At 42.2% G+C, this 25,654-nt stretch overlaps 1 protein-coding gene and 1 long non-coding RNA gene across 6 annotated transcripts; both read right to left on the bottom strand.

Annotated features, from left to right (window-relative positions):
• Positions 1–1,273: 1,273 nt before the first annotated feature.
• LOC109196114 (deleted in malignant brain tumors 1 protein-like) lies at positions 1,274–13,736 on the bottom strand. Of its 5 annotated transcripts, none has more exons than XM_019349359.1 (11): positions 13,668–13,736; positions 9,908–10,225; positions 9,027–9,347; positions 7,787–8,221; positions 6,905–7,225; positions 5,439–5,873; positions 4,199–4,633; positions 2,733–3,167; positions 2,043–2,156; positions 1,754–1,794; positions 1,274–1,612 (listed from the first exon to the last, which is right to left on the bottom strand). In XM_019349359.1, exons 1-11 carry the CDS (start codon positions 13,705–13,707, stop codon positions 1,493–1,495), a joined length of 3,015 nt encoding a protein of 1,004 aa, XP_019204904.1. In that variant the 5' UTR covers positions 13,708–13,736; the 3' UTR covers positions 1,274–1,492. The 5 variants fall into 5 exon arrangements, with proteins under 5 accessions (XP_019204904.1, XP_019204905.1, XP_019204908.1 ...); XM_019349360.1 differs by having other exon boundaries at positions 6,905–7,211; positions 8,094–8,221; XM_019349363.1 differs by having other exon boundaries at positions 8,135–8,221.
• Positions 13,737–21,769: 8,033 nt separating this feature from the next.
• LOC109196129 (uncharacterized) lies at positions 21,770–22,193 on the bottom strand. Its single transcript, XR_002057585.2, has 2 exons — positions 22,031–22,193; positions 21,770–21,947 (listed from the first exon to the last, which is right to left on the bottom strand). It is a non-coding gene; the product is annotated as an uncharacterized LOC109196129 (long non-coding RNA).
• Positions 22,194–25,654: the final 3,461 nt, after the last annotated feature.

Below are 25,654 nucleotides of genomic sequence, written 5' to 3'. Positions count from 1 at the left end.
GCTAGTGATAATTTGTATTACTTTTATTAATGTGAATGTTTAAATAGTGGACTGAAACATTAAATTGAGCAGCTTATAACATGCTCGAAGGTCTTCCTCCTCTTTAGCTCAGAAGATGTGACGTCTGTGATTACAAACACGAATTTCATGTGAATGGGAACACTTTCCCACTATGAAAACAGTTTCAAATTAATAGTGGCCCACAGCACACAACAACGCTTCTTTGGTCTGTGTTCAAATATGGCTTCCTTTTTGCACGATAGCTTTAGTTGGCATCTGCAGATGGCATGGGGGATCATGTTAACCAACAGTGATTTCTGGAAGTATCCCTGAGCCCATTTAGTAATGTCAGTGACACAATCACGCCGATGAGTGACGCAGTGTCGTCTGAGGACCTGAAGACCACCGGCGTTATGTTATGTGTTAGCCAGAGACACAAAGAGGCAAGCCGCATGCATCTATGTAGTTCTCTGGGTAGGACACTACTGATGGCCATCATTAATGCCGTAGTAGAATAACAGGGTCAAACGTAACAAATGGATTCTGAGTCAACTCATCCTTGCTTTTATGTCAAATTTCCTGATGTTCCTGACTAACCAGTGTCAGGATTACCGGTCTGGCCTAGTAAGCGCAAGGGAAGTGACATTGCTAGTTCTTACAGAAAAATTTGACCATGGTTCTCAATAAGACATCAAACCCCAAACAGATTTCTATTCATTTGAAGGAATGTGTGAGAATTTGCTATTTAGTGTGTGTGACAGTAGAGTACAGTAGGTTTGGTCCTGGTTCCTGCTGGCCTGATCAACGCTCTAGTACACAGGTGTTGAACTCGAGGCCTCGAGGGCCAGTGTCCTGCAGGTTTTAGATGTGTCCTTGATCCAACACAGCTGATGTAAATGGCTGAATTACCTCCTCGACATGTCTTGAAGTTCTTCAGAGGCCTGGCAATGAACTAATCATTTGATTCAGGTGTGCTGACCCAGGGTGAGATCTAAACCTGCAGGACACCGGCCCTCGAGGCCTTGAGTTCAACACCCCTGCTCTAGTAATTCAATTCAATTTTATTTATATAGCGCCAAATCACAACAAAAGTCGCCTCAAGGCGCTTTATATTGTACAATAGATCGCACAATAATAAATACAGAGAAAACCCCAACAATCATATCATATGACCCCCTATGAGCAAGCACTTTGGCGACAGTGGGAAGGAAAAACTCCCTTTTAACAGGAAGAAACCTCCGGCAGAACCAGGCTCAGGGAGGGGCGGGGCCATCTGCTGCGACCGGTTGGGGTGAAGAAGGAAAACAGGATGAAAGACATGCTGTGGAAGAGAGACAGAAATAGGTAGGTCGAGACTTCACATGTGGAGACTGTAGGATAGGCCTTGTAAGTGAGAGTGCGACTTCTTACAGAAAAATTGACCATGGTACTCAATAAGACATGAAACTGACAAACACATTTCTATAAATCTTAAATTATGTAAGAAAATGTGTTATATTTTGTATGTGAGAGTAGAATAGGTTTGGTCTTGGTCCCTGCTGGCTGAACCAAGGCTCTCATAGGTAGAGTCTTCACACGTGTAGACTGTAGAATATTTTTCAGAGAGAGGAATCTGGGGAAAGCAAGAAACAAATAAACAAACAAACTAAACAACAAAAACAACTTTGTTTTTTTTATGAACCAGTCACAGTGACAGTACAATAGTAAAGAGCTTATACATGACAGTGAAAACAAACAAACACTGATGAATCACCTCAGTTTGGCTGCGGGTTGAGTTTCTCTTCCTGTTCAAACCTGTAGAAAAGAGAGAGACAAATACATGTTTTATATTATTAGCTTTAGCTAATTTTTGCACATTAGGTCTGATGCATATCTTGTTGAAAAAGAGATGGACCAGGTTAGCAGCCAAACAATTCCAACAGGAAAGAAAAATACTACTTTTGTCTGACCTTTTGTCCAGAAGGGGCCACAACAGGAGGTAGCTTCACATTTTTTAACTTAATCATTCTTGAAAATACATATACGGATGAATGGGGACTTACCAAAGTACCCCATTGCCCTCATTCTGTAGATAAGCAACAGAACAACAGGGAGCAGCAGAACGACCAGTACCACAGTTACAATAACCACAAATGGAGAGAAACCTGGAAGAGAGACTGAGGAAGAAAAAACAATTTCATAATGTAAATTGTAAAGAGTTATTTTTTTATGTGACATGTAAAAAAAAAACATCTATATGAAATTTTCAATCGTGCCACATTTGAAATGTTTCTTTAGTAAAGAACAGCTACATATTAAAATGGATTATTGAAATATTTTAGAACAAAGATGACAAAGAAAAAAAAGCTTCCTTTAGTATTTAGTAAATGGTAAAGAAAGCTTCTCAGAAAACTCTTCTCAGAAAACTCCCTTAATGAAGACAGCGTGATAACCTTAAATTCAACAGCCTTAGTAAGAAAAAGAAAAAAAAAAAGAAATGCTGAACACACCAAAAAAATCTGCTCAAATCCAATCAAAACTAGGTGAGTTTAAGTTGAGAATTTACACCTGGGTCTTTGCACTCTCAGAGCATGGACCTGAAGTATCTGGACTATAATTTAAGTAATTTATGAATGAAAGATGAAATATTTATCACAATAGAACTTGTGGGAAAAATTGTAATGTAGATACAAAATAATATTTCTATATGAGGATAATAAGTGCCTCCAGTGTCTCCAGCTCCTCAAATTTACCTTCACAGATGACACCGGCGTCTTCTTTGTGGCTGCAGTCGTGAGATCCAAACCCTGAGTGGCGGCACTCAGAGAGCTTGGATTCCCTGCCTGTGCATGCAATATTATCCATCCAGATGGGTCCTGTGCCCTGTCCAAATTGTGTATTAGTTGGTGCGGAGAGGACCCCACCACAGCCCAGCTGCCTACATACCACCTGAGCATCCTCCAGATCCCAAGAATCATCACACACTGTCCCCCACTGCCCACTGTGGAGGATCTCCACCCTGCCAGAGCAGGAGCCATGTCCTCCATTAACCAAGCGGACCTCCCCTTCCACTGCTGTGCTGCTGTCCACTGCTGTTGTACCTGTAACATCCACCTGAAAGGCTGGAGAGGTCTGTGGTGTTGAAGAAGGTGTGGAATAAGGAAATCCAGGATCTGCTGTGTTCACATCTGTTTACAATTAAAAAAGTAATGCAAATAAATAATTATAGTAGTGCACTGATACTGAAAGAATTTTCATATAAACAAATAAATTTGAGAACAAGATGAAGAAAGTCAGTTATTACACTGCATTCATGTTTAAAGTGTACCAATTTTGAGACAAATTTGAGATTGTGCATTTGAATTTTAACACTTTTATGTGCTATGGTAAAAGACAGACATTTGCACTGCCACCATAACAAAGACAATGAAAACATTGCAAGTTAGCACTGACAAAATCTTCAGAATTTCTTGCTGAAAATTGCCAAAGTATCATAATATTGTCTTTAATTAAAAATGGTGAACTTCCTGTTAGGTTTACATTTTAGACCCAAGATCATTTTTTTTGCTCCATGAGTGTAGGGAAAATGCAGTGATGGGGATGCATCATTGAAATATTGTAGGAGCAGCTATAGAGATATGAAAGGTTGTACCAGGTTTTTATGAATTTTCAACTTTCCTAGCCCCGAAACAATAACTTCCTGTATCGTGGTGAATTGCATGCCATCAGAGCACACCATTATATGAAGATGCAAGACTTTCTTAATGAACAAAAATCAAGGTCTAAACGATTTTCTGAACACATTTCAGGTTGATGCATTCAGCTTGTGAGATGAAGTGGACTGAAGAATAAAATGTGACATTTCCCATACCACACAGCAGGTGCTCTTGCTGTTTTCACCAATGCAAATGTGCGGGAAAGCTTTCACCAGTTTTTGATCATGTTGATGATCATGTTAATAGATAACACATTTTTCTGAAGGATAACTGGAACATTTACATCAGGGAGTTTGAACTGTCAATGTCCAGTCCCAAAAACGACACTATGTTCTATATAATTTCTGAATGAAAAACAAGACATATAATGGAAAAAAAACTGTGGGTAAAACATTGTTAACTAAATCAACCATATAATATTTATACAATTGTACATTAAGTATTACACGATGGACACAGAGTAAAATAGTGGGACCTCAGTGTCTCCACCTTCTCAAATTTACCTTGACAGATGACACCAGCATCTTCACTGTGGCCACAGTTGTGAGATCCAAATCCTGAGTGGCGACACTCAGAAAGCTTGGATTCCCTGCCTGTGCATGACACATCGTCCATCAAGATGGGTCCTGTGCCCTGTCCAAAGTGTGCATTACTTGGTGCTGAGAGGACCCCACCACAGCCCAGCTGCCTACATACCACCCGAGCATCCTCCAGGCCCCATGAATCATCACACACTGTCCCCCACTGCCCTCTGTGGAAGATCTCCACCCTGCCAAAGCATGAGCCATTTCCTTCATTAACCAAGCGGACCTCCCCTTCCACTTCTGTGCTGTTGTCCACTGCTGTTGTACCTGTAACATCCACCTGAAAGGCTGGAGAGGTCTGTGGTGTTGAAGAAGGTGTGGAATAAGGAAATCCAGGATCTGCTGTGTTCACATCTGTTTACAATTGAAAGAAGGAATGCAAATAAATAATATTAGTAGTGCACTGATACTAAAATAATTTTTGCTATGAACATACTACTTGGAGAATCTGAGATAAAAAAAAAGTCATTTGTTACAATGTATTCATAGTTCAAATGTAGCAATTTCAAGGCATGCTTCCATAAGTCCTAAAAACAAACTTCCTGTTTCAAGGGGAATTGCCTTCCACCAGAGAACAGCGTTATATAAACACTCACAATTTTCAAAGTCAGGGAAAATCAAGGTCTTATGGTTTTTCTGACCAAATTTCAGATGGATCCAGGCAACTTGTGAGGACTTGTATACTATACATCATGATCCTTTCTCTTCTGAGTAGGTGGTTTTCTAGCTATTGATAAATACTGATGTCTAGATTTAGTTAAATCAGGACTCTTATTGAATATGAAATTTCAAAAAGACTGGAATATTTGTATTTAAATTACAGCAATTCTGTCTTTTACAGCAACTCAACAAATTTCCTGTGTCAATAGGGTCATGCTGTTTAATGAAAACTTACAGTTTGAGCAATTTTTTGCTGGTTTTTGATGATGTTTAGCCTGTCAAACAGATACTTCAATTGCCTGAATAACAATAGCAAATGGAACATTTATAACAAGGTCCTGATCTGTCAGTCCTCAGGCAGGAAGAAAGTGGAAGGAATTATCAGATAATGTAGGAATGAAAGACAAAATATTTAATATAATAAAACCTGTGGATAAAACACTAAAGTTAGCATTACACGATGGTCACAGAAGAAAATAGTGTTCCTTCTCAAATGTACCTTCACAGATGACACCAGCGTCTTCACTGTGGCCGCAGTCGTGAGATCCAAACCCTGAGTGGTGACACTCAGAAAGCTTGGATTCCCTGCCTGTGCATGACACATTGTCCATCAAGATGGGTCCTGTGCCCTGTCCAAAGTGTGCATTAGTTGGTGCGGAGAGGACCCCACCACAGCCCAGCTGCCTACATACCACCTGAGCATCCTCCAGATCCCAAGAATCATCACACACTGTCCCCCACTGCCCACTGTGGAGGATCTCCACCCTGCCAGAGCAGGAGCCATGTCCTCCATTAACCAAGCGGACCTCCCCTTCCACTGCTGTGCTGCTGTCCACTGCTGTTGTACCTGTAACATCCACCTGAAAGGCTGGAGAGGTCTGTGGTGTTGAAGAAGGTGTGGAATAAGGAAATCCAGGATCTGCTGTGTTCACATCTGTTTACAATTAAAAAAGTAATGCAAATAAATAATTATAGTAGTGCACTGATACTGAAAGAATTTTCATATAAACAAATAAATTTGAGAACAAGATGAAGAAAGTCAGTTATTACACTGCATTCATGTTTAAAGTGTACCAATTTTGAGACAAATTTGAGATTGTGCATTTGAATTTTAACACTTTTATGTGCTATGGTAAAAGACAGACATTTGCACTGCCACCATAACAAAGACAATGAAAACATTGCAAGTTAGCACTGACAAAATCTTCAGAATTTCTTGCTGAAAATTGCCAAAGTATCATAATATTGTCTTAAATTAAAAATGGTGAACTTCCTGTTAGGTTTACATTTTAGACCCAAGATCATTTTTTTTGCTCCATGAGTGTAGGGAAAATGCAGTGATGGGGATGCATCATTGAAATATTGTAGGAGCAGCTATAGAGATATGAAAGGTTGTACCAGGTTTTTATGAATTTTCAACTTTCCTAGCCCCGAAACAATAACTTCCTGTATCGTGGTGAATTGCATGCCATCAGAGCACACCATTATATGAAGATGCAAGACTTTCTTAATGAACAAAAATCAAGGTCTAAACGATTTTCTGAACACATTTCAGGTTGATGCATTCAGCTTGTGAGATGAAGTGGACTGAAGAATAAAATGTGACATTTCCCATACCACATAGCAGGTGCTCTTGCTGTTTTCACCAATGCAAATGTGCGGGAAAGCTTTCACCAGTTTTTGATCATGTTGATGATCATGTTAATAGATAACACATTTTTCTGAAGGATAACTGGAACATTTACATCAGGGAGTTTGAACTGTCAATGTCCAGTCCCAAAAACGACACTATGTTCTATATAATTTCTGAATGAAAAACAAGACATATAATGGAAAAAAACCTGTGGGTAAAACATTGTTAACTAAATCAACCATATAATATTTATACAATTGTACATTAAGTATTACACGATGGACACAGAGTAAAATAGTGGGACCTCAGTGTCTCCACCTTCTCAAATTTACCTTGACAGATGACACCAGCATCTTCACTGTGGCCACAGTTGTGAGATCCAAATCCTGAGTGGCGACACTCAGAAAGCTTGGATTCCCTGCCTGTGCATGACACATCGTCCATCAAGATGGGTCCTGTGCCCTGTCCAAATCGTGCATTACTTGGTGCTGAGAGGACCCCACCACAGCCCAGCTGCCTACATACCACCAGAGCATCCTCTATATCCCAAGAATCATCACACACTGTCCCCCACTGCCCACTGTGGAGGATCTCCACCCTGCCAGAGCAGGAGCCATGTCCTCCATTAACCAAGCGGACCTCCCCTTCAACTGCTGTGTTAAAAAGAAAAAAAAAGTATAAAGAAATGCAAGAAAACAATAATCATTGTGGAATGAGTTATTGTAAACTGTACCTCAACACTGCAGACTACCGAGTTTAATTTACATTTTCCTTACAATATAAAAGTTTAATGAAATTAAAATATTATCTTTTGATTTGTTTTATTTTTTGTGTGTTGGTAATGGTACATTGGTATCGTACATTTTATGCATGTAAAGGAAATGGATTTGTGGGGGTTCATGTGTTTTGTAGATGGTGGCAAAAAAACCTCAATCTTCAAACCCCCAATGTACGTGATCCATTGAATATGTACACTTGTGCCACTCCTGATGCATTTCATGAATTTCACACTTCTCATTGTCACTGGCCTAAAAATATGGAATATCCTTCTCATAACTCGTGACTGAAAGAAGACGTATCAAATATGAAAGACCCTGTGCGTTAAAATACTGTAGGGTAATTTATTTACCAGTTGGTGACTGAAAACCTCTGAGCTAAACATTCTAACATTTACAGAGAGGTAAACAGTGGGACCTCCATCTGCTCAGACTTACCTTGACAGATGACACCAGCGTCTTCATCGTGGCCACAGTTGTGAGATCCAAATCCTGAGTGGCGGCACTCAGAAAGCTTGGATTCCCGGCCTGTGCATGCAACCTCATCCATCCAGATGGGTCCTGTGCTCTGACCAAATTGTGCATTAGTTGGTGCGGAGAGGACCCTACCACAGCCCAGCTGCCTACATACCACCCGAGCATCCTCCAGGCCCCATGAATCATCACACACTGTCCCCCACTGCCCTCTGTGGAAGATCTCCACCCTGCCAAAGCATGAGCCATTTCCTTCATTAACCAAGCGGACCTCCCCTTCCACTTCTGTGCTGTTGTCCACTGCTGTTGTACCTGTAACATCCACCTGAAAGGCTGGAGAGGTCTGTGGTGTTGAAGAAGGTGTGGAATAAGGAAATCCAGGATCTGCTGTGTTCACATCTGTTTACAATTGAAAGAAGGAATGCAAATAAATAATATTAGTAGTGCACTGATACTAAAATAATTTTTGCTATGAACATACTACTTGGAGAATCTGAGATAAAAAAAAAGTCATTTGTTACAATGTATTCATAGTTCAAATGTAGCAATTTCAAGGCATGCTTCCATAAGTCCTAAAAACAAACTTCCTGTTTCAAGGGGAATTGCCTTCCACCAGAGAACAGCGTTATATAAACACTCACAATTTTCAAAGTCAGGGAAAATCAAGGTCTTATGGTTTTTCTGACCAAATTTCAGATGGATCCAGGCAACTTGTGAGGACTTGTATACTATACATCATGATCCTTTCTCTTCTGAGTAGGTGGTTTTCTAGCTATTGATAAATACTGATGTCTAGATTTAGTTAAATCAGGACTCTTATTGAATATGAAATTTCAAAAGGACTGGAATATTTGTATTTAAATTACAGCAATTCTGTCTTTTACAGCAACTCAACAAATTTCCTGTGTCAATAGGGTCATGCTGTTTAATGAAAACTTACAGTTTGAGCAATTTTTTGCTGGTTTTTGATGATGTTTAGCCTGTCAAACAGATACTTCAATTGCCTGAATAACAATAGCAAATGGAACATTTATAACAAGGTCCTGATCTGTCAGTCCTCAGGCAGGAAGAAAGTGGAAGGAATTATCAGATAATGTAGGAATTAAAGACAAAATATTTAATATAATAAAACCTGTGGATAAAACACTAAAGTTAGCATTACACGATGGTCACAGAAGAAAATAGTGTTCCTTCTCAAATGTACCTTCACAGATGACACCAGCGTCTTCACTGTGGCCGCAGTCGTGAGATCCAAACCCTGAGTGGTGACACTCAGAAAGCTTGGATTCCCGGCCTGTGCATGACACATTGTCCATCAAGATGGGTCCTGTGCCCTGTCCAAATCGTGCATTACTTGGTGCTGAGAGGACCCCACCACAGCCCAGCTGCCTACATACCACCAGAGCATCCTCCATATCCCAAGAATCATCACACACTGTCCCCCACTGCCCACTGTGGAGGATCTCCACCCTGCCAGAGCAGGAGCCATGTCCTCCATTAACCAAGCGGACCTCCCCTTCAACTGCTGTGTTAAAAAAAAAAAAAAGTATAAAGAAATGCAAGAAAACAATAATCATTGTAGAATGAGTTATTGTAAACTGTACCTCAACACTGCAGACTACTGAGTTTAATTTACATTTTCCTTACAATATAAAAGTTTAATGAAATTAAAACATTATCTTTTGATTTGTTTTATTTTTTGTGTGTTGGTAATGGTACATTGGTATCGTACATTTTATACATGTAAAGGAAATGGATTTGTGGGGGTTCATGTGTTTTGTAGATGGTGGCAAAAAAACCTCAATCTTCAAACCCCCAATGTACGTGATCCATTGAATATGTAAACTTGTGCCACTCCTGATGCATTTCATGAATTTCATACTTCTCATTGTCACTGGCCTAAAAATATGGAATATCCTTCTCATAACTCGTGACTGAAAGAAGACGTATCAAATATGAAAGACCCTGTGCGTAAAAATACTGTAGGGTAATTTATTTACCAGTTGGTGACTGAAAACCTCTGAGCTAAACATTCTAACATTTACAGAGAGGTAAACAGTGGGACCTCCATCTGCTCAGACTTACCTTGACAGATGACACCAGCGTCTTCATCGTGGCCGCAGTTGTGAGATCCAAATCCTGAGTGGCGGCACTCAGAAAGCTTGGATTCCCTGCCTGTGCATGAGACATCATCCATCCAGATGGGTCCTGTGCCCTGTCCAAATTGTGCATTAGTTGGTGTTGAGAGGACCCTACCACAGCCCAGCTGCCTACATACCACCCGAGCATCCTCCAGGCCCCATGAATCATCACACACTGTCCCCCACTGCCCTCTGTGGAAGATCTCCACCCTGCCAGAGCATGAACCATGTCCTTCATTTATAAGGCGGACTTCCCCTTCAACTGTTGAGTTAGAAAGAAAAAACATAAAGAAATGCAAAAATATAATAATAATAATCATTTCATTTCTAGAGAGTTTTGTTTGTTGTTTTGGTCATGCCCACCCTGATGCCAGCTACCTTTTGGAATTTAATAAACATAGTGGTTGCATAAATTTGTGGCAGTTTTGGTTCGTTTTCCTTGGGAGCAGGGAGTGTGGGGCATTCTCCCTTTTCTTTTTATTTTCCGTTTGTTGCGCACCAGTTTCCCCAGGGCTCGGGGTATAACAATGTGAACAGGGTATTTTTGGAATGCTACTATGCATGTAACCCCAGCAGAAGGGGTTACTTGCAGAAAGAAATTTCCCTTAGGGCGGTTGAGAATGACCAACATAAAATCCTGTGGGACTTCTAGATACAGATAGACAAACTGGTGATGGCTAACCAACCCAAAACAGTAGTGGTGGAAAAACAGAGGAAGACTGCTATATTCATAAATGTATCTATACTGAGTGATAGCAACATCAGGAAAAAAGGAACATGAGAAGTTGGAGAAATTCCAAGGGCTCAGATAAGACCTCAAGAAGATGTGGTAGGTAATGGCAACAACGGTCCTATAGTAATCAGAGGGCTAGGTGCAGTGACCCCCAAGCTGGGCAACTGGCTCCAGCAGATCCCAGGAACATCTGTGATTTTTATCCAGAGATATCATCATCACCTTCACTCGAGATTGTGTATCAAGCCCCAAATGTGATGGAATAAGGATCGTTCAGTGCCAGAGGAATGGATGGCAAAGCTGTAAACCTGGACCCTCTATAACCAGTTAACAAGACTACGTGAAGTACCCTCTGAGGTCTACTAGAAGATATGAATGCAGCATTACGGACAATCCCTACTGCAACCATCACTAAGACAAATCAGTTGATATACACTACTGCAGCAGTGGTCAGTGAGATGCTTGGCTATAAGATAAACAGCCACAAAGAGCATTGCCCTCCAAGGAGAAAGAGATTAGCAGCCAAGATCAAGGTAGCATGGAAGAAACTTAACCAACTATCAGACCTGCAAAAAGGTGAGATAAAGAAGGTAGGAAGTATAGCAAGCTGTCCATATCTGAGGCCTTGGAAACTTCCAAGGAAAGACTCACAGCCTTGGCCAGACGCTTAAAGAAGTATACGAGAGAGATTGAAGGCAGAAGAATAAACCAGCTGTTACTCCATCAATCCATCCAAGGTATGCTCGCAGTGGCAGGGGAACTCAATGGGGATGTGGCGTACAACCCCAGAGGCCAATTTCAAGCCAATAGCACAAGTCATCATCAAGTGTGGGATCAAGCTGTATGCCGCGAGTGCATGAGGCATCAATTCACTGATCCATACCACTAGGATTTACAGCAACAACTTGGAATGTCATTGACAAACAGAGGGAAGGTAGTCAGAACTGAGGGGACTGCACTTCCAGAAGACAATATTGCAGACATCAAGGACAGCTACAAGTACCTGGAAATCCCACAGCAAATGAGAACCACAAAGAGGCTGCTAGGAAAGCTGCAACCACCAAGTACCTGCAGAGGGTCCAGCAAGTCCTGAGGAGTCAGCTGAACAGTAAGAACAAGATCTAGGCTATCAACACCGGTGATCAGGTGCCCTGCTGGGATAATAATCTGTCCAAAGGAAGAGATAGAACCCACTAACATCAGGAAAAGTAAGCTCCTGACCATGGATGGAGGTTTTCACCTCAAATCCAACACCCTGAGACTGTACACTAAGCGACCGGATGGAGACTGAGGAGTGGTAAGTGCTAGTACCACAATCCAGGATGAGACTGCAAACATCCATGAGTACATCAGAAAGAAGGCCAACTGACCTTGTGTCTAGTGATGATGGAAGAACAGGCCCTGCATGTACCACCGGCAGATAGAGGAAGTGGCTGACATTCAGAAATCCTACCAGTGGCTAGATTGAAAGACAGCACAGAGGCACTAATCATGGCATGACAGGAACAAGGTCTCAATACAAGAACCATAGAGGCTGGGGTCTCCCACACAAGGCAAGACCTCAGGTACAGGCTGTGTAAAGACGCCTATGAGACAATCCACCAAAACAGCGGTGGAAGATGGTCACAGGCAGAGCATACATGGAACTCCATAACCAAGTGGCTGGCATAGTATACAGAAACATCTGTGCCTAGTATGACCTGGAAGTCTCAAGGTGAAAATGGGACATGCCTTTTAGGGTGGTCAAGAATGACTGAGCTACCTAAAATCCTGTGGGACTTCCAGATACAGAGAGACAAACCTGGTCTGTATGGTCTGGAGGACACAAGCTTGAAGGACCGCCTGTAGGGCAAGAGGGGAATTATTTATACGAAAGATAATTTAAAAATCTGACTATTTTCTGTTGTCTACATTGTAGAGGGTGGCTTTGCCTCCACACCTGAACAGTAAAATGAAATGAGTACAGTCAGGGGTTATGACAGTGGGATTCAGCCAGTAAGGGAACCCTAAGGTCTGTGTAGTGGATCTGCATAGGGAAAGACTCACAGCTAGCAGTCATTTCTCATATGAGCTTTAGTAGTTTTTTTTTAGTGTACATGATGTGATCAAATCACCTGCTTCTCTTTGTAGATTTACACAATTGACTTCAATAAGAGGTATGCAGTTTCACAAGCTATCTTGGTTGATGTCCATCCACTACACTGTATATAATTTCTTTATAAAAGATAGTATACAGCTGGTATAAAGTTTAAATGCAAATTCATCTCTGCTACACTTGATGTAACCTAAATCTGACCATGAGCCCCACAGCCACTGTGCACCTGTCCAACATAGAGCTTTACTATGAATTTACCACAGTACTGCAAAATAACCTGTTTCTCCTGGACAAAACTGCTTAGTATTTCTATTCAAAATTTGAACAACACAAAGTTAGTATACCTTTGTTTCTTTTTTTCTTTTTGCAAAATGTTTCACAATATGAATATACACAATTTAAAAAAACTCATCATATACAAATCCAATATGTGATTAAAATTATGACATCACATCTAAGCTTTAAACATTCTGTATATCATGTGTCATTGAACAGGTCTTATTTTTAAATCTAACCGCTCTGCTTCAGAAAAGAAGACGAAAAATCATTTCTAGAGATGAAATGAAAGAACACACCATAACTAACACACTGCAGCTGCGCTAAAAGAAAATGATATTAACTAATTCCTCACAGTTTTTAAAGAAATATATTTTGAGAAGTTATGTTGTACTTTCAGTGAGCTGCATGCAGATGTGATTTTCAACTGAATACCACATTTTAACCACAGAATCAAACACATAAAACGAAGAAAAACTGATGCAGTTTATAGTTAAAACTGTTCAAAAAGGAACAAAACTTAATGAGTAACTCCTAAGAAAAAGAAAACAAAGAGAAGCAGCACTGAGAACTGAGAATATTATAGAAGACTTTACTCACTGAGGAGGAAGAAGCAGATCAAAATGTAACAGACTTTCATACTGAGCTACTGATGGGTTACTGCTCCTTTTCTTTTTTTGCTTGCAAACAATCAACTTCTCACTTCTCTTATTGTTATGGCTCCTCCTTAAAATATGCGTACAGAGTTACTCCTCCTCTGTGCTTTAGGTTTTACCATCTGCGGAGTCAAAGATTAACTATACATTTATTAATGGGTCTCCTTTTAAATTTTGTCTAAAAATTTAGAAAATTCTTTGACTTTCTGAGATCCATTTATTCTGTACTGAAACAGGCTATTTGTGTTTTGTTGAATTACAAAATATTAATTTATTGTCTGGCAGCACTGTAGCTTCAATATATCAAACAGTGCCTGTCCCCTTTCGGTCCAAGAAAGCAGTTATTAAGAGATATAACAAGCTCTAGAAAGACATACAAAGCATTTTTACAGCAGTGTTTCACTGTGGTAAAGTTTATAATAAGCTATGTTTTACATGTTACTGTAAATGCAAATTCTATCAGCTTCACATTGATGAATCTTCTGTTTCATCTCAGGAGCTATGTTGTCGGGGGGCTTTTCCCCCTGGTAGGGTCTCCCATGGCAGATTGGTCCTGGGTGAGGAACCCTACAAAGAGTGATTTAAAAACCCCTATGAGCAGAAGATCTAGGGAACAATTCACCCTGCCCCAGATAGGATTACCAGGGTCAGGAACGGGGAGGGTACCCGAGGTTGAGCGCCTGGTAGCCGGGCTTTAGCCCATGGGGCCCAGCCTGAAAATAGTTCATAGGCCCACTGTCCTGTATGCCCACCACCCCCAGGGCCCTACTGTAGGGGTCAGGGGCAATGTGTGCTGGGTGGGGGACAGGAACAATTTTTCGTAATCGGGTATCAATCAACTTGGAGATGGAAAGTCACCTCTCTGGTGGGGAAGGAACTGAGCTAGTGTGTTAGGTTGAGAGTTACGGCTAGATATAGTCAGGGTCACCTCAACACACAGCTTGGGCACTACAAACAGTCTCCTGGAGAAGGGCTGGACTCTGTCTCGGTCTGAAGTTGCCCTTGATGAGAGGCAGCTGGGGTGGGCATCTTAGTATGGATAGGAGGGCTTTGCACCTTTGGATTGGGAATGGATCCTGACTGTTGTCTGCACTTATGCGATGAACAATAATTTAGAGTATCCGGTCTTCTCCCTCGAGGATGCTCCAACTGGGCACTCAGTCGTCCTACTAACTTCAACGCTCATGTTGGCAATGACAGTGAGATGGAGGGACATGACTGGGAGGAACAGCCAACCAGATCTGAACCAGACCAATGCTTTTTTACTGGACTTCTGAGCAAACCACAGTTTGTCCATAACAAACAACATGTTTGTCCATAAGTGCACGTGGCACCAGGACACCATAGGCTGCAAGTCAATGATCGATTTTATAATTGTGTCATCAGATATGTGGTTTTATGTTCTGGACACTCAGGTGAAAAGAGGTGTTGAGCTGTCAGCTGATCACCACCTGGTGGTGAGCTGGATCAGGTGGTGGGGGAGGATCCTGGACAGACCTAGGGCACCTAAACGTACAGTGAGGGTGTGCTTATAATGCCGGGCACATGCCCCAGTATGTGAAATCTTTAATTCCCACCTGAGGGATACTCAGAATCACACTCCTCAGCCACACCGGGAAAGTCTATGCCAGGGTGCTAGAAAAGAGAGTCCATCTGTTAGTCAAACCTCAGATACAGGAGGAACACTTTTTCAGTTTTGTGATTTTCAGCCAGGTCACCATAATTCATATAAACAAAGACAAAAAATACTGTTATTATTTTCAGGTACATTCTGGTGCTATGTTTCTGAATACAGAACATTATACTGCCTTTTATACTTTTTAGTAGATGTTCCTGAGCACTTTCTCCCACACTGCAAACACTTTAGTGATACAATTATATTAACATTTCCTAATGACATTGATTCAGGACTGATAATTATTTATTTTAAAATTTAAAATCTAGCAGTCCTTCAAAAAGATGGAACAGCATGTTTATTCTCTCAGTTGGTGCTGGCTGGCTCGTCTTCCTCCTCCTCTTCCTCACACACTGCTGAATGTGTCCTTGTGTGGAAAGTGGGAAAGTTTCTGTCCCATCAGCTCGCCTTCAGAGACACCACAGATGATCAGAGGCGGTTTCTCAGTCTGTCCTGACTCTGGACACTTGCAGTTCTCAGACAAAGGAAAAGAAATCAAATGTTTGATAAGCGGCATGATTAAAACACTAGTTTTATTGTAAAATAAAAGTATGTACATGAATTCCTAAGTTAGAAAGAAAAAAAGAGGTAAGGGAAAAGGGCAGGACAGACAAAAAGGTACCAGGATCAGGTGCTATAAACTACTACAAAAATAGCACAAGAGAAGCCGCATTTCTACGTTTACTGTTTGTGTTATTACAGGGTACTAAATAAGATGAGATCAGTGTTGCCAACTTAGCGACTTTGTCGCTATATTCAGCAAGTTTTCAGACCCCCCTAGTGACTTTTTTTCTTAAAAGTGACAAATCTGGCTACTTTTGCTGGTGTTATTAGGAAGACTTGTTACTCAAGCAGAAGAGGAGGGCCTTCAAATCCAAAGACAAAGAGGAGTTGAAAAGGGTGCAGAGAGAGTTGAGGGGACTGATAAGGAATGGGAAGGATAGCTACAGGCAGAAGATGGAGAACCAGCTTCAGCAAAATAACGTTGGTGAAGTCTGGAGAGGCCTCAGAACCATCTCAGGCCACAAACATCAGAACTCTCTGCCTGGGAGGGATGTGAGGTGGGCAAATGAACTGAATCATTTCTTCAACAGATTTGATTCAGCCATGAGGCAGTCTCCAACATCGGCTGCAGACTCACCCACCCCCACTGCTGCTGTTGCACCTCTGACACCTCAGACACTTCACACCTCCTCTATTCACCCTGCTCACTCCTCCCCACCCCCAACAACAGCATCCAATACACACTCAACACAAGGCTCCATCCTGTCTCTCTCAACCACCCAGGTTAGGAGGGAACTGAGGAGGATTAAACCCAAGAAGGCAGCGGGTCCAGATGGCATCAGCTCGAGGGTCGTCAGGTCCTGCGCGGACCAACTGTGTGGTGTGATGGAGCACCTCTTCAACCTGAGCCTGAGGCTGGGAAGAGTCCCACAGCTCTGGAAAACCTCCTGTGTTGTACCAGTGCCAAAGACTTCACGCCCCAAGGACCTCAACAGCTACAGGCCGGTGGCTCTGACATCCCACCTGATGAAGACCCTGGAGCGGTTGGTCCTGGCTCAGCTTCGGCGCCTTGTGAGCTCATCACTGGACCCACTTCAGTTTGCCTACCAGCCTGGTATTGGAGCGGATGATGCCATCATTCACCTCCTACATCGCTCCCTCGCTCACCTGGAGACCGCTGGGAGCACTGTGAGAATCATGTTCTTTGATTTCTCCAGTGCCTTCAACACTATTCTTCCCTCGGTTCTGAAGGACAAGCTGGAGAACTCTGGAGTGGACCATCACCTCACTACCTGGATTTTGGACTACCTCACCGACCGACCACAGTATGTGAGGACTCAGGGCTGTGTGTCGGACAGGGTCGTCTGCAGTACGGGGGCCCCACAGGGAATGGTTCTGGCTCCGTTCCTCTTCACCATCTACACTGCAGACTTCTCCCACAACTCCACCCAGTGCTTCCTGCAGAAGTTCTCTGATGACTCTGCAATAGTCGGCCTCATCACTGATGGGGACGACAAGGAGTACAGAGGACTGACTCAGGACTTTGTGGACTGGTGCCAGCTGAACTACCTCCAGATCAATGCCAGTAAAACCAAGGAGCTGGTGGTAGACTTCCGCAGGCACAAACATCCTCCACTGCAACCACTGAACATCCAAGGTATGGACATTGAGGCTGTGGACAGCTACAGGTACCTTGGTGTTCATCTGAACAGCAAACTGGACTGGACTCATAACTCAGACGCCCTCTACAGGAAAGGGCAGAGCAGGCTGTACCTGCTGCGGAGACTCAGGTCGTTTGGAGTGGAGGGCCCACTCCTGAAGACCTTCTATGACTCTGTGGTGGCCTCAGCCATCTTTTATGGTGTGGTCTGCTGGGGTGGCAGCATCTCTGCTGGGGACAGGAAGAGACTGAACAGGCTGATCCGAAGGGCCAGCTCTGTTCTAGGATGCCCTCTGGACCCAGTGGAGGTGGTGAGTGACAGGAGAATGGCGGCTAAGCTGTCATCCCTGATGGACAACATCTCCCACCCCATGCATGAGACTGTGACAGCACTGAGCAGCTCCTTCAGTGGCAGGCTGCAGCACCCACGGTGTGGGACGGAGAGATTTCGCAGGTCTTTCCTCCCCACTGCTGTCAGACTCTACAATAAAGACTTTAACTGATCAAACACACACATCCACAAATGTGCAATAACACTAATGTGCAATAATCCTTTCTGGCATCATTGTATTTTTACTCAGTTGTATATAGCATTTGTATTCTATTTTTATCTTATTGTATATTTTATTCTATTTTACTCTACTGTATATAGTATTTTATTTTATTCTATTCTGTACAGTTGTGTACTGTATTTATTCTTATCTTATTTTATTCTAATTTTTCCTTCATAACTTTTGCACTGTCCACTTCCTGCTGTGACAAAACAAATTTCCCACATGTGGGACTAATAAAGGTTATCTTATCTTATCTTATCTTATCTTATCTTACTACTTTTTTACGTGAAAGCACGTATTGGTCTTACTCTCAACAAGCAGCGGATGCTGCCATGAGCACCTTGCCCATGCCAACGCGCTCACAGGCAACGGATCATCATCACGCAGCAGTCGCCCCCAGCTGCTCTCAGAGCAGGAGATGTTCACCCCCTACGCCTCCAAAACTGCAAATGAATCGCGCATGAGCAAAGCCGCTGCTCCCGGCCTGACTGTAATGCAGTCAGTTCTTCTTTTACTCTTACTTTTTGTGGATCACAAGGTTTAAAACTACTTAAACACACACACACACACACACAAAAGTAACTCCGCCAGAGTGCCTATTTCAGGTCACTTTTGCCGGTACCGAGCCTGGATAAAGGAGATGGGTTGGAATTGTGACAACAATAATTGCTAAAAGGAATTTAATTCATAGTTCTAAATATATTCTAAATGCATTTATTGTGTTTTTTACTCACTTTATGTCTCTTCCACGATGTTATTTCTCTCTCCGTAGGTTACAATTACATAAGCATGACCATTTATGCAGATTAGGTGATGACCTCATTTAGTGACTTTTAGGACAGCCAATAGCGATTTTCCTTATTGAGGCGTTGGCAACACTGGTTGAGATCCCAGTTGGTATACTGGCCAAATGTTTGACTCCTATGAATAAACCACCTTTCTTTTAGCTTAAGAAGTGAACTGTCAGCTTATTAAAACAAATGTTGAATTCTGTTTGGCTCAACACCACCAAACCAAGGCAGCAAAATAACCAAGCTACCATTAACATTAATGCAATGAATCCTAAATTCCACTTTTACGGGCACCTCAAGTAATATTCAGGACTAAAAACCCAGGAAACATTCACAACCTGTGTACATTTTTCGGCTTGCTCTAATTGTGGATATATTATTGCCACTGATTATCTATAAAGTCATCACAATCTCTGTAAGATTAAAGTACAATTTAAAACAAAGGCTTTAAAAGCAAGTGGAACCTGAGCCACATCAAGTACTAACATAACTAATGTTACGTAACTTTGTCGGTGTTCCAGGATAACTGGTTTTTACATTAACTGGTTAGATTTGTTTACAGTCCATCCATGTTGCAGATGTTGGATCCACAGATTGATCATTTTCACCAAATGGTTGTCTGTCTGCCAGTGTGTCATGTGGTTTGGCAAGATTAAAGACTTCCTCATTTTCCGTGGGAGTGCCTGGGGATTTTCCACTGTGTGCGAGAGGTGTCCTGACGATCCTCCAAGGTGGAGTTTTCGGCACCTCACCTGCTCTTATCCAGCAGCAATCAGAAGGAGGATTTTTAAACCAGCACTGCCTGCTTCTCAACGCCAGTTCATCCTGCTACCTCTGGTGGTAAATTGGCTTCCTAGTGTTCAGTTCCATGGTCCTCCGTCCTGTATCTAACACTGCTCTCTGTCCTCAGTTCCTACTAGAGCAGGGGTCAGCAACCTTTAACATCCAAAGAGCCACTTGGACCCGGTTTCCACGCAAAAGAAAACACTGGGAGCCGCAAACACTTTTTGACATCTAAAATGAAGATAACACTGTATATATTGTTTTTTTAACCTTTATGCTTTCTGTGAACAACTAAAGTGTGTTGCTTATGAAATCCATGAAGTGCTACAGAGAAAATTACATTTTATTTATGTAATTAACACATTTTGAACTCTTAAAGAAATATAACAAAAATGAAATACACTCAGTTGAAGGTCTCTTAAATGAATTTAAAAGCTGAACTGAAATGATCCATGAAGCAAAGAAAAACTGTTGTGAGCCGCCACCCTTATATCGCCTTTGGGCTTTTGGAACGTAGCGGAGCCTTGACCTGAATTTTAAAAAATAATTGGAAAGAAATCACTATGCTACAAAAAAAATGAAAAATAAATATCTGCAAAATTCTGCATAAATATTTATTTTACCTGGTTAATGTGTGTGGCAGGGCGTGGTCTGCAGTGCCGCTGAATGGGAGTCGGACGCACCTGAGCAGCACCCGCAATCACCCCTCGCCGCCTTAAAGTCTGTTCTCTCTCTGCTGTTGTGTTGTCGGGCTGTGAGCTGAAAAGCTACAGCTGGCTGTATGCGTACAGCAACCGTGTGTGAAAAGTGGTCAATAAAGAGATGCTGAAAAGCGTGTTCATGGAAACATCGTCGGGTCTGCCGTGGTATGTTTACAATGGGACTTCTGCTCCTGAACCTCTGCGCACAGCGTCTGTAAATCGGGGCTGTACGAAGTCACTTTCATCTTTACGCAGGACTGTAAGCTGTCATCTGTGAGGCGTGAGCGGTGTTTGTTTTTAACATAGTTCACGGTGGAGAACAGCTGCTGACATAATGTGGATCCAAAGATCCATAATTGGCCTACCTGGGGTTGAAAGTCTCAATAAATGAACGGCGTTTCGGCGGGTACACCGGCTTCCGCGAGTGTGACGCTTATTTTGAACGACGAAAAATAATAAAATATAATTTTATTTTTATATTTCAATATCACAATAATCTTCCAATTTAGAACTACAAGTTAAAAAAGAACTAAACACAAATAAAATACACTTCAGCTAAATACTTCTAATTTATTTTCCCAAACCACACGGAGCCGCAGTATAAGGACTAAAGAGCCCCATGCGGCTCCGGAGCCGCAGGTTGCCGACCCCTGTACTAGAGTCTGCTCCTGCCATGTTATGTCAGCGCTGGCCCGAATTGCTCCAACTACTACTGTCAGATCTCAAACTAAGGAATTCCATACTCAACTCATTCACCCGGCTGCCCTCCTGCCTGTCATCACTCCTCTGATACTGGATATGCTCTGTCACCATGCTGACCCCACTGGACACTCTCACGGAAATCTCCCCCAGGACTCACCATCTCCAATCTGCAAGTAAGCACACCCCACGGCAGTACGTACTCACATCTGGTCATTCTCTTGCCTTCCTGCCCAGTAACCTCCCTCTCCTCTGTTGCAGAGCTCCCCGTTCCTTGGCTCTCTGTGTGCTCCTCAGGTTTAAGCATTTCTCTGCCCTTGACCTTTCTCGGGTCTAGGTCCCCTGTTTAAGTTTCAGTTTTGAGCCATGTTCTTATTTAGGTTCACATTTTGTAAATAAACCTTGTAAATAGTTCAACTCATGTATTGAGTCTGCTCTTGGGTCCCACTTCTTGTATTTCTACCAGTTCATGACACACACCTCCTGCTCCCTTCGACATGCTGGGAACAATGCCTGTTGAGACCATCCATTCACCTTTTCTGCGTCGCACAAAGATACAGTGGGTGGAACCAAAGATCTTAAATTTGGACTCATCAAACCAAAGCACAGATTTCCACTGGTCTTATGTCCATTCCTTATTGTCACGATGGTGGACGGACTCAAGCGCAGACGAGGCAGCTAAAATACAGTTCCTTTTATTGATACACGACACCAGGTGCGACTATATACAGGTGAGAGGGCAAGGGGGATCCAGGGCACAGGGGAATCCGGGAAAGGGGCTCTTCACACACGAGGGAATCCAGAAACACCGCACACCAGCAACTAAGCACACCCAGGGCACCAAGGGAAAGGGATTCCTGTCCACAGGAAACAAGCGATTAATCACACGAAGCAACAACGCCAAAAGGCAACAAGAAACTAACACTCTGGAGCTTACTACCGAGGTTACTCAATATTCCAGCGACGAATAGCTCAGAGCCCCAGCCTTAAGAAGAGCCAGAGATCCACTGCAAATCACTCGAGATCAGCTGCAGGTGCGTGGGCCAAGGGCGGGAGCCCAGTCAGAGCTCCGCCCAGGCAGACAGGTAGGGGAGAGAGAGAGAGAGAGAGAGAGAGACAAACAACAAACACTTGTGGCCACACTGGGCTGGCCGGGGAGGCACAGGGACCATGACACTTATGTTTCTTGGTTGAAACAAATCTCTTCTGCTTGTTGTTTTTGGTAGTGATTTCTTAGCAGCTATTTGACATAAAGCCCTGATTCACTCAGTCTCCTCTGAATAGTTGATGTAGAGGTGTGTCTGTTACTAGAACTCTGCATCTAGTAACAGACACAGCCACCCACTGGCAAAGATGACTAAACCGTTACTAGGTTTTGGATAAAGTGTACACTCACAAACCTGTCAAACCTGCATTTGAAACATTGGCTACCATATCAGTATAGTATTGCAACATGGCATTTGGGTTTTCTAACTAAAATAGGAAAATAGGAACATAAATAGTGCATCATTGCCAGACCTGGCCCACATCTGGTTGACATACACTCTGCCATGACACCAGTCAGTCAAAAGTGCCAGCTCGATGCCAGATCCGGGCCAGACCTGTTTTCTATGAGCCTGGGCCACATAAACCAAACCACAATCAAGCCAGATATGGCATGCCATCGCATAAACAGTGGCATCATTGCCAGACCTGGCCCATATCTGGTTGACATACACTCTGGCATGACACCGGTCAGTCAGAAGTGCCAGCTTGGTGCCAGATCTGGGCCAGACCTGTTTTCTATGGGCCTTGGCCACATAAACCAAACCACAATCAAGACAGATGTGGCATGCCATCACATAGACAGTGCCATCTATGCCAGGCCTGGCCCATATCTAGATGACATACGTCTTATCATGCCAGAAGTCAGCCAGCAGTGCCAGCTTGATACCAGATCCAGGCCAGACCTGCTTGCTATGTGGGTAACAGTTGGCAAGCAGGGCTGTCAGCTCTGTACCAACCCTGACTTCTGTACAACACAACTGATGGTCCCAACCATTTGATTGCCTAAGAAGTCAAGAGATTTCACGAATGAACCCTGACAAGGCACAAATGTGAAGTGAAAACCATTTCAGGTGACTATAACATCAAGCTCACTGAAAGAAGCCCAAGGGTTTGCAGCACTCCCCCCGTTTAAATCCCATTTGTCATTTTTAACCCAAATTAGTTAGAGGGGAAACACAAGCTCCAGCAGCTGTGCGCTGAGGAATCAAGCTTCAATTGTTTTTTTGTGCAGAATATTGCAACAACATTACTTTATATTGAGCAGGCAGCTGCCCACTTTAAATTGCGACTATCACCAGTTAATTTGGGCATGTTTCCTAAATCAGCAGATTTTTAACAGCTGACCTGTGAACAGGATGTATGCAGATAAACTCAAGAACCCAAGGAGTTAATCTGTGGTACTGTGAAAAAAAACTGTCTGCTTGTTATTTATGTTACAGAAAGACAGGGATAGAAGACCAAGGGTTTTTGATTATTTTTTTATTACAATTATTTCATTGTTATCTCTCTATAATATTGATATGTGTATTCATTTGCACAAGCTGGAGATGGAGACCTATTTTAGGCAAGTTCTTTAATCTTATCAAACCGCATAACACACTGGGAGACAGAGACAACCATACCCCCCTTGCCTGGTTCATCTCATATCTCTCAGCTCGCACTCCATTTATTCTGCTACTACCATCGGTATGCTATAGAAAGTTCATGACACTGCAGATAATAGCAGAAGTTGCATTTTGAAGTGACTGAAATACATATGGAGGATGCATGCATAAAAGGGAAGTGAACCTTTTTGGTTTAACAAGTTTCTAGAGCAATTTTTGTTTTCCTTTTCTCATAAAAATGTGTCTTATTCAGTGTTGGTTAAGTTACTTGAAAATAGTAATTATGTACCAATTACTGATTATTTCTCCCAGAAATAAGTCTGTTACTTTACTGATTACTTTTAAAAGTAATTAGTTACTTAGTTGTTTTTTAAAAAGTAACTACACAACCTGAATGAGAATTAAAACAATAGACCTTTCAGCCCAATTCTATTTTTTTATGCATAATCATATAAAATTGAATCAAATGAAAAAGTCTCTTATTTAAATTTGTTTTGTTAGTTTTAATTTTTTAACCTTATGCACATTACATCAAGCAAAAATTTAAATATATGCAACATTCTCTGACTGGAAGAAATTTATTTAACATTTAAAGCTATTTTCTGCATATTCCAGCATATAAAATAAAATGGTTTTGTGTTTACACTCACTCTTTCAAATGGATGCAAGAAAAACACAGCAAAAAATAAATAAAATCAAAGATTCAGCGGCACTAATTCCTGTCATTCTTAAATCTACTTTCACCTGTTTAGCAGGAGTGGGGCGGGTGGAAGTTTGCTCGGTGCCGCAGCGGTCATGTGAGTGGGGGGATCCGGGGGTTTCTCTGTGGATTTCACATTCCCGTGGCAGCGTGCTTGTTGCTTGCTCAGATTTGAAGTTTAATTTTTACGCTGCAGAAAGAAGTTTTCTTCCCTCACAGAGTGTACAGCGGACGCTAATGTTTTTGTTACTTTTTACAGAATCAAACTCAAAGTAAGGTCAGTACTTCCACGCTTTAAATGCTGAGTGGTCGTACTCTCTCCCACACTCCATATTATCCATTGTTGATCTACACACGTCTGTTGCTGCAACGACATTGCACGGGCTTACGTCATTGTCATGAGACACTCAAAAACAAAATCACAACGGTTTAGTAATGCAATAACACAGTGTGCTCACGGTAAAGTAACAGTAATCTAATTACCGTTGTTGCAATAGTAATCCCTTACTTTACTGGTTACTTGAAAAACAGTAATCTTTTTAAGTAACCAGCTTAACTTAACCTTTTTTGCTCTACGTGTCATGGTCCTGAGCCTGATGACTCAGTGTTTTGTGTTTTTTTTATATAATCTTATGTTCTTGTTTATTCTGGTTATGTCTTTTGTTATGATTTTCTATTTGTTAGGTTTCGGTTCTGTACCCCCTCTGTTCCTGTTCTGTAAGTTTTGAGTCTGTGTCTGCATGTGTGTTGAATTTCCTGTTTTACTTTGAAGGTCTGTGTCTTATGTCAGTTTTGTCAGGTTCAGTTTTGTGTGCTCCTCCGTCTCGTCTGTGTAATCAGTGTCAGCCGTGTCTCCCAGCTGCTTCCTCTCAGTTTTGTTCACCTCTTGTATTTAGTGTCTGCGTCTTCCCCTGCTCGTTGTCGCGTCGTCCCTCACTCCCCACTGTGTGTTCCGTCTGCCCGCCTGTCTGCCTGTTTGGTTTAGTTACATTCCCAGTTTTGCCAGTTTTCTGTTTTGCCTGCTGTCCAGCAATAAAGGTCTGTAGTTTTGAGTTCACTTTTGCCTCCGTGAGTCCTGCTTTTGGGTCCACCATTCTTGCCTGCCTTCACACAGTCATGACACCACGGACCAGTTTATATCCGACAACATTTTCATGGACCGTCCTTGAATTACAACAAAATAAAACCAGTACCGGTACCAAACAAAGAAGAT

This window comes from Oreochromis niloticus, linkage group LG20, assembly GCF_001858045.2.
Source record: "Oreochromis niloticus isolate F11D_XX linkage group LG20, O_niloticus_UMD_NMBU, whole genome shotgun sequence".
In the NCBI taxonomy this organism is placed as follows: Eukaryota; Metazoa; Chordata; class Actinopteri; order Cichliformes; family Cichlidae; genus Oreochromis; species Oreochromis niloticus.
Note: the sequence above shows the minus strand (reverse complement) of the source record. Positions and strands in the feature narration are given on the sequence as shown.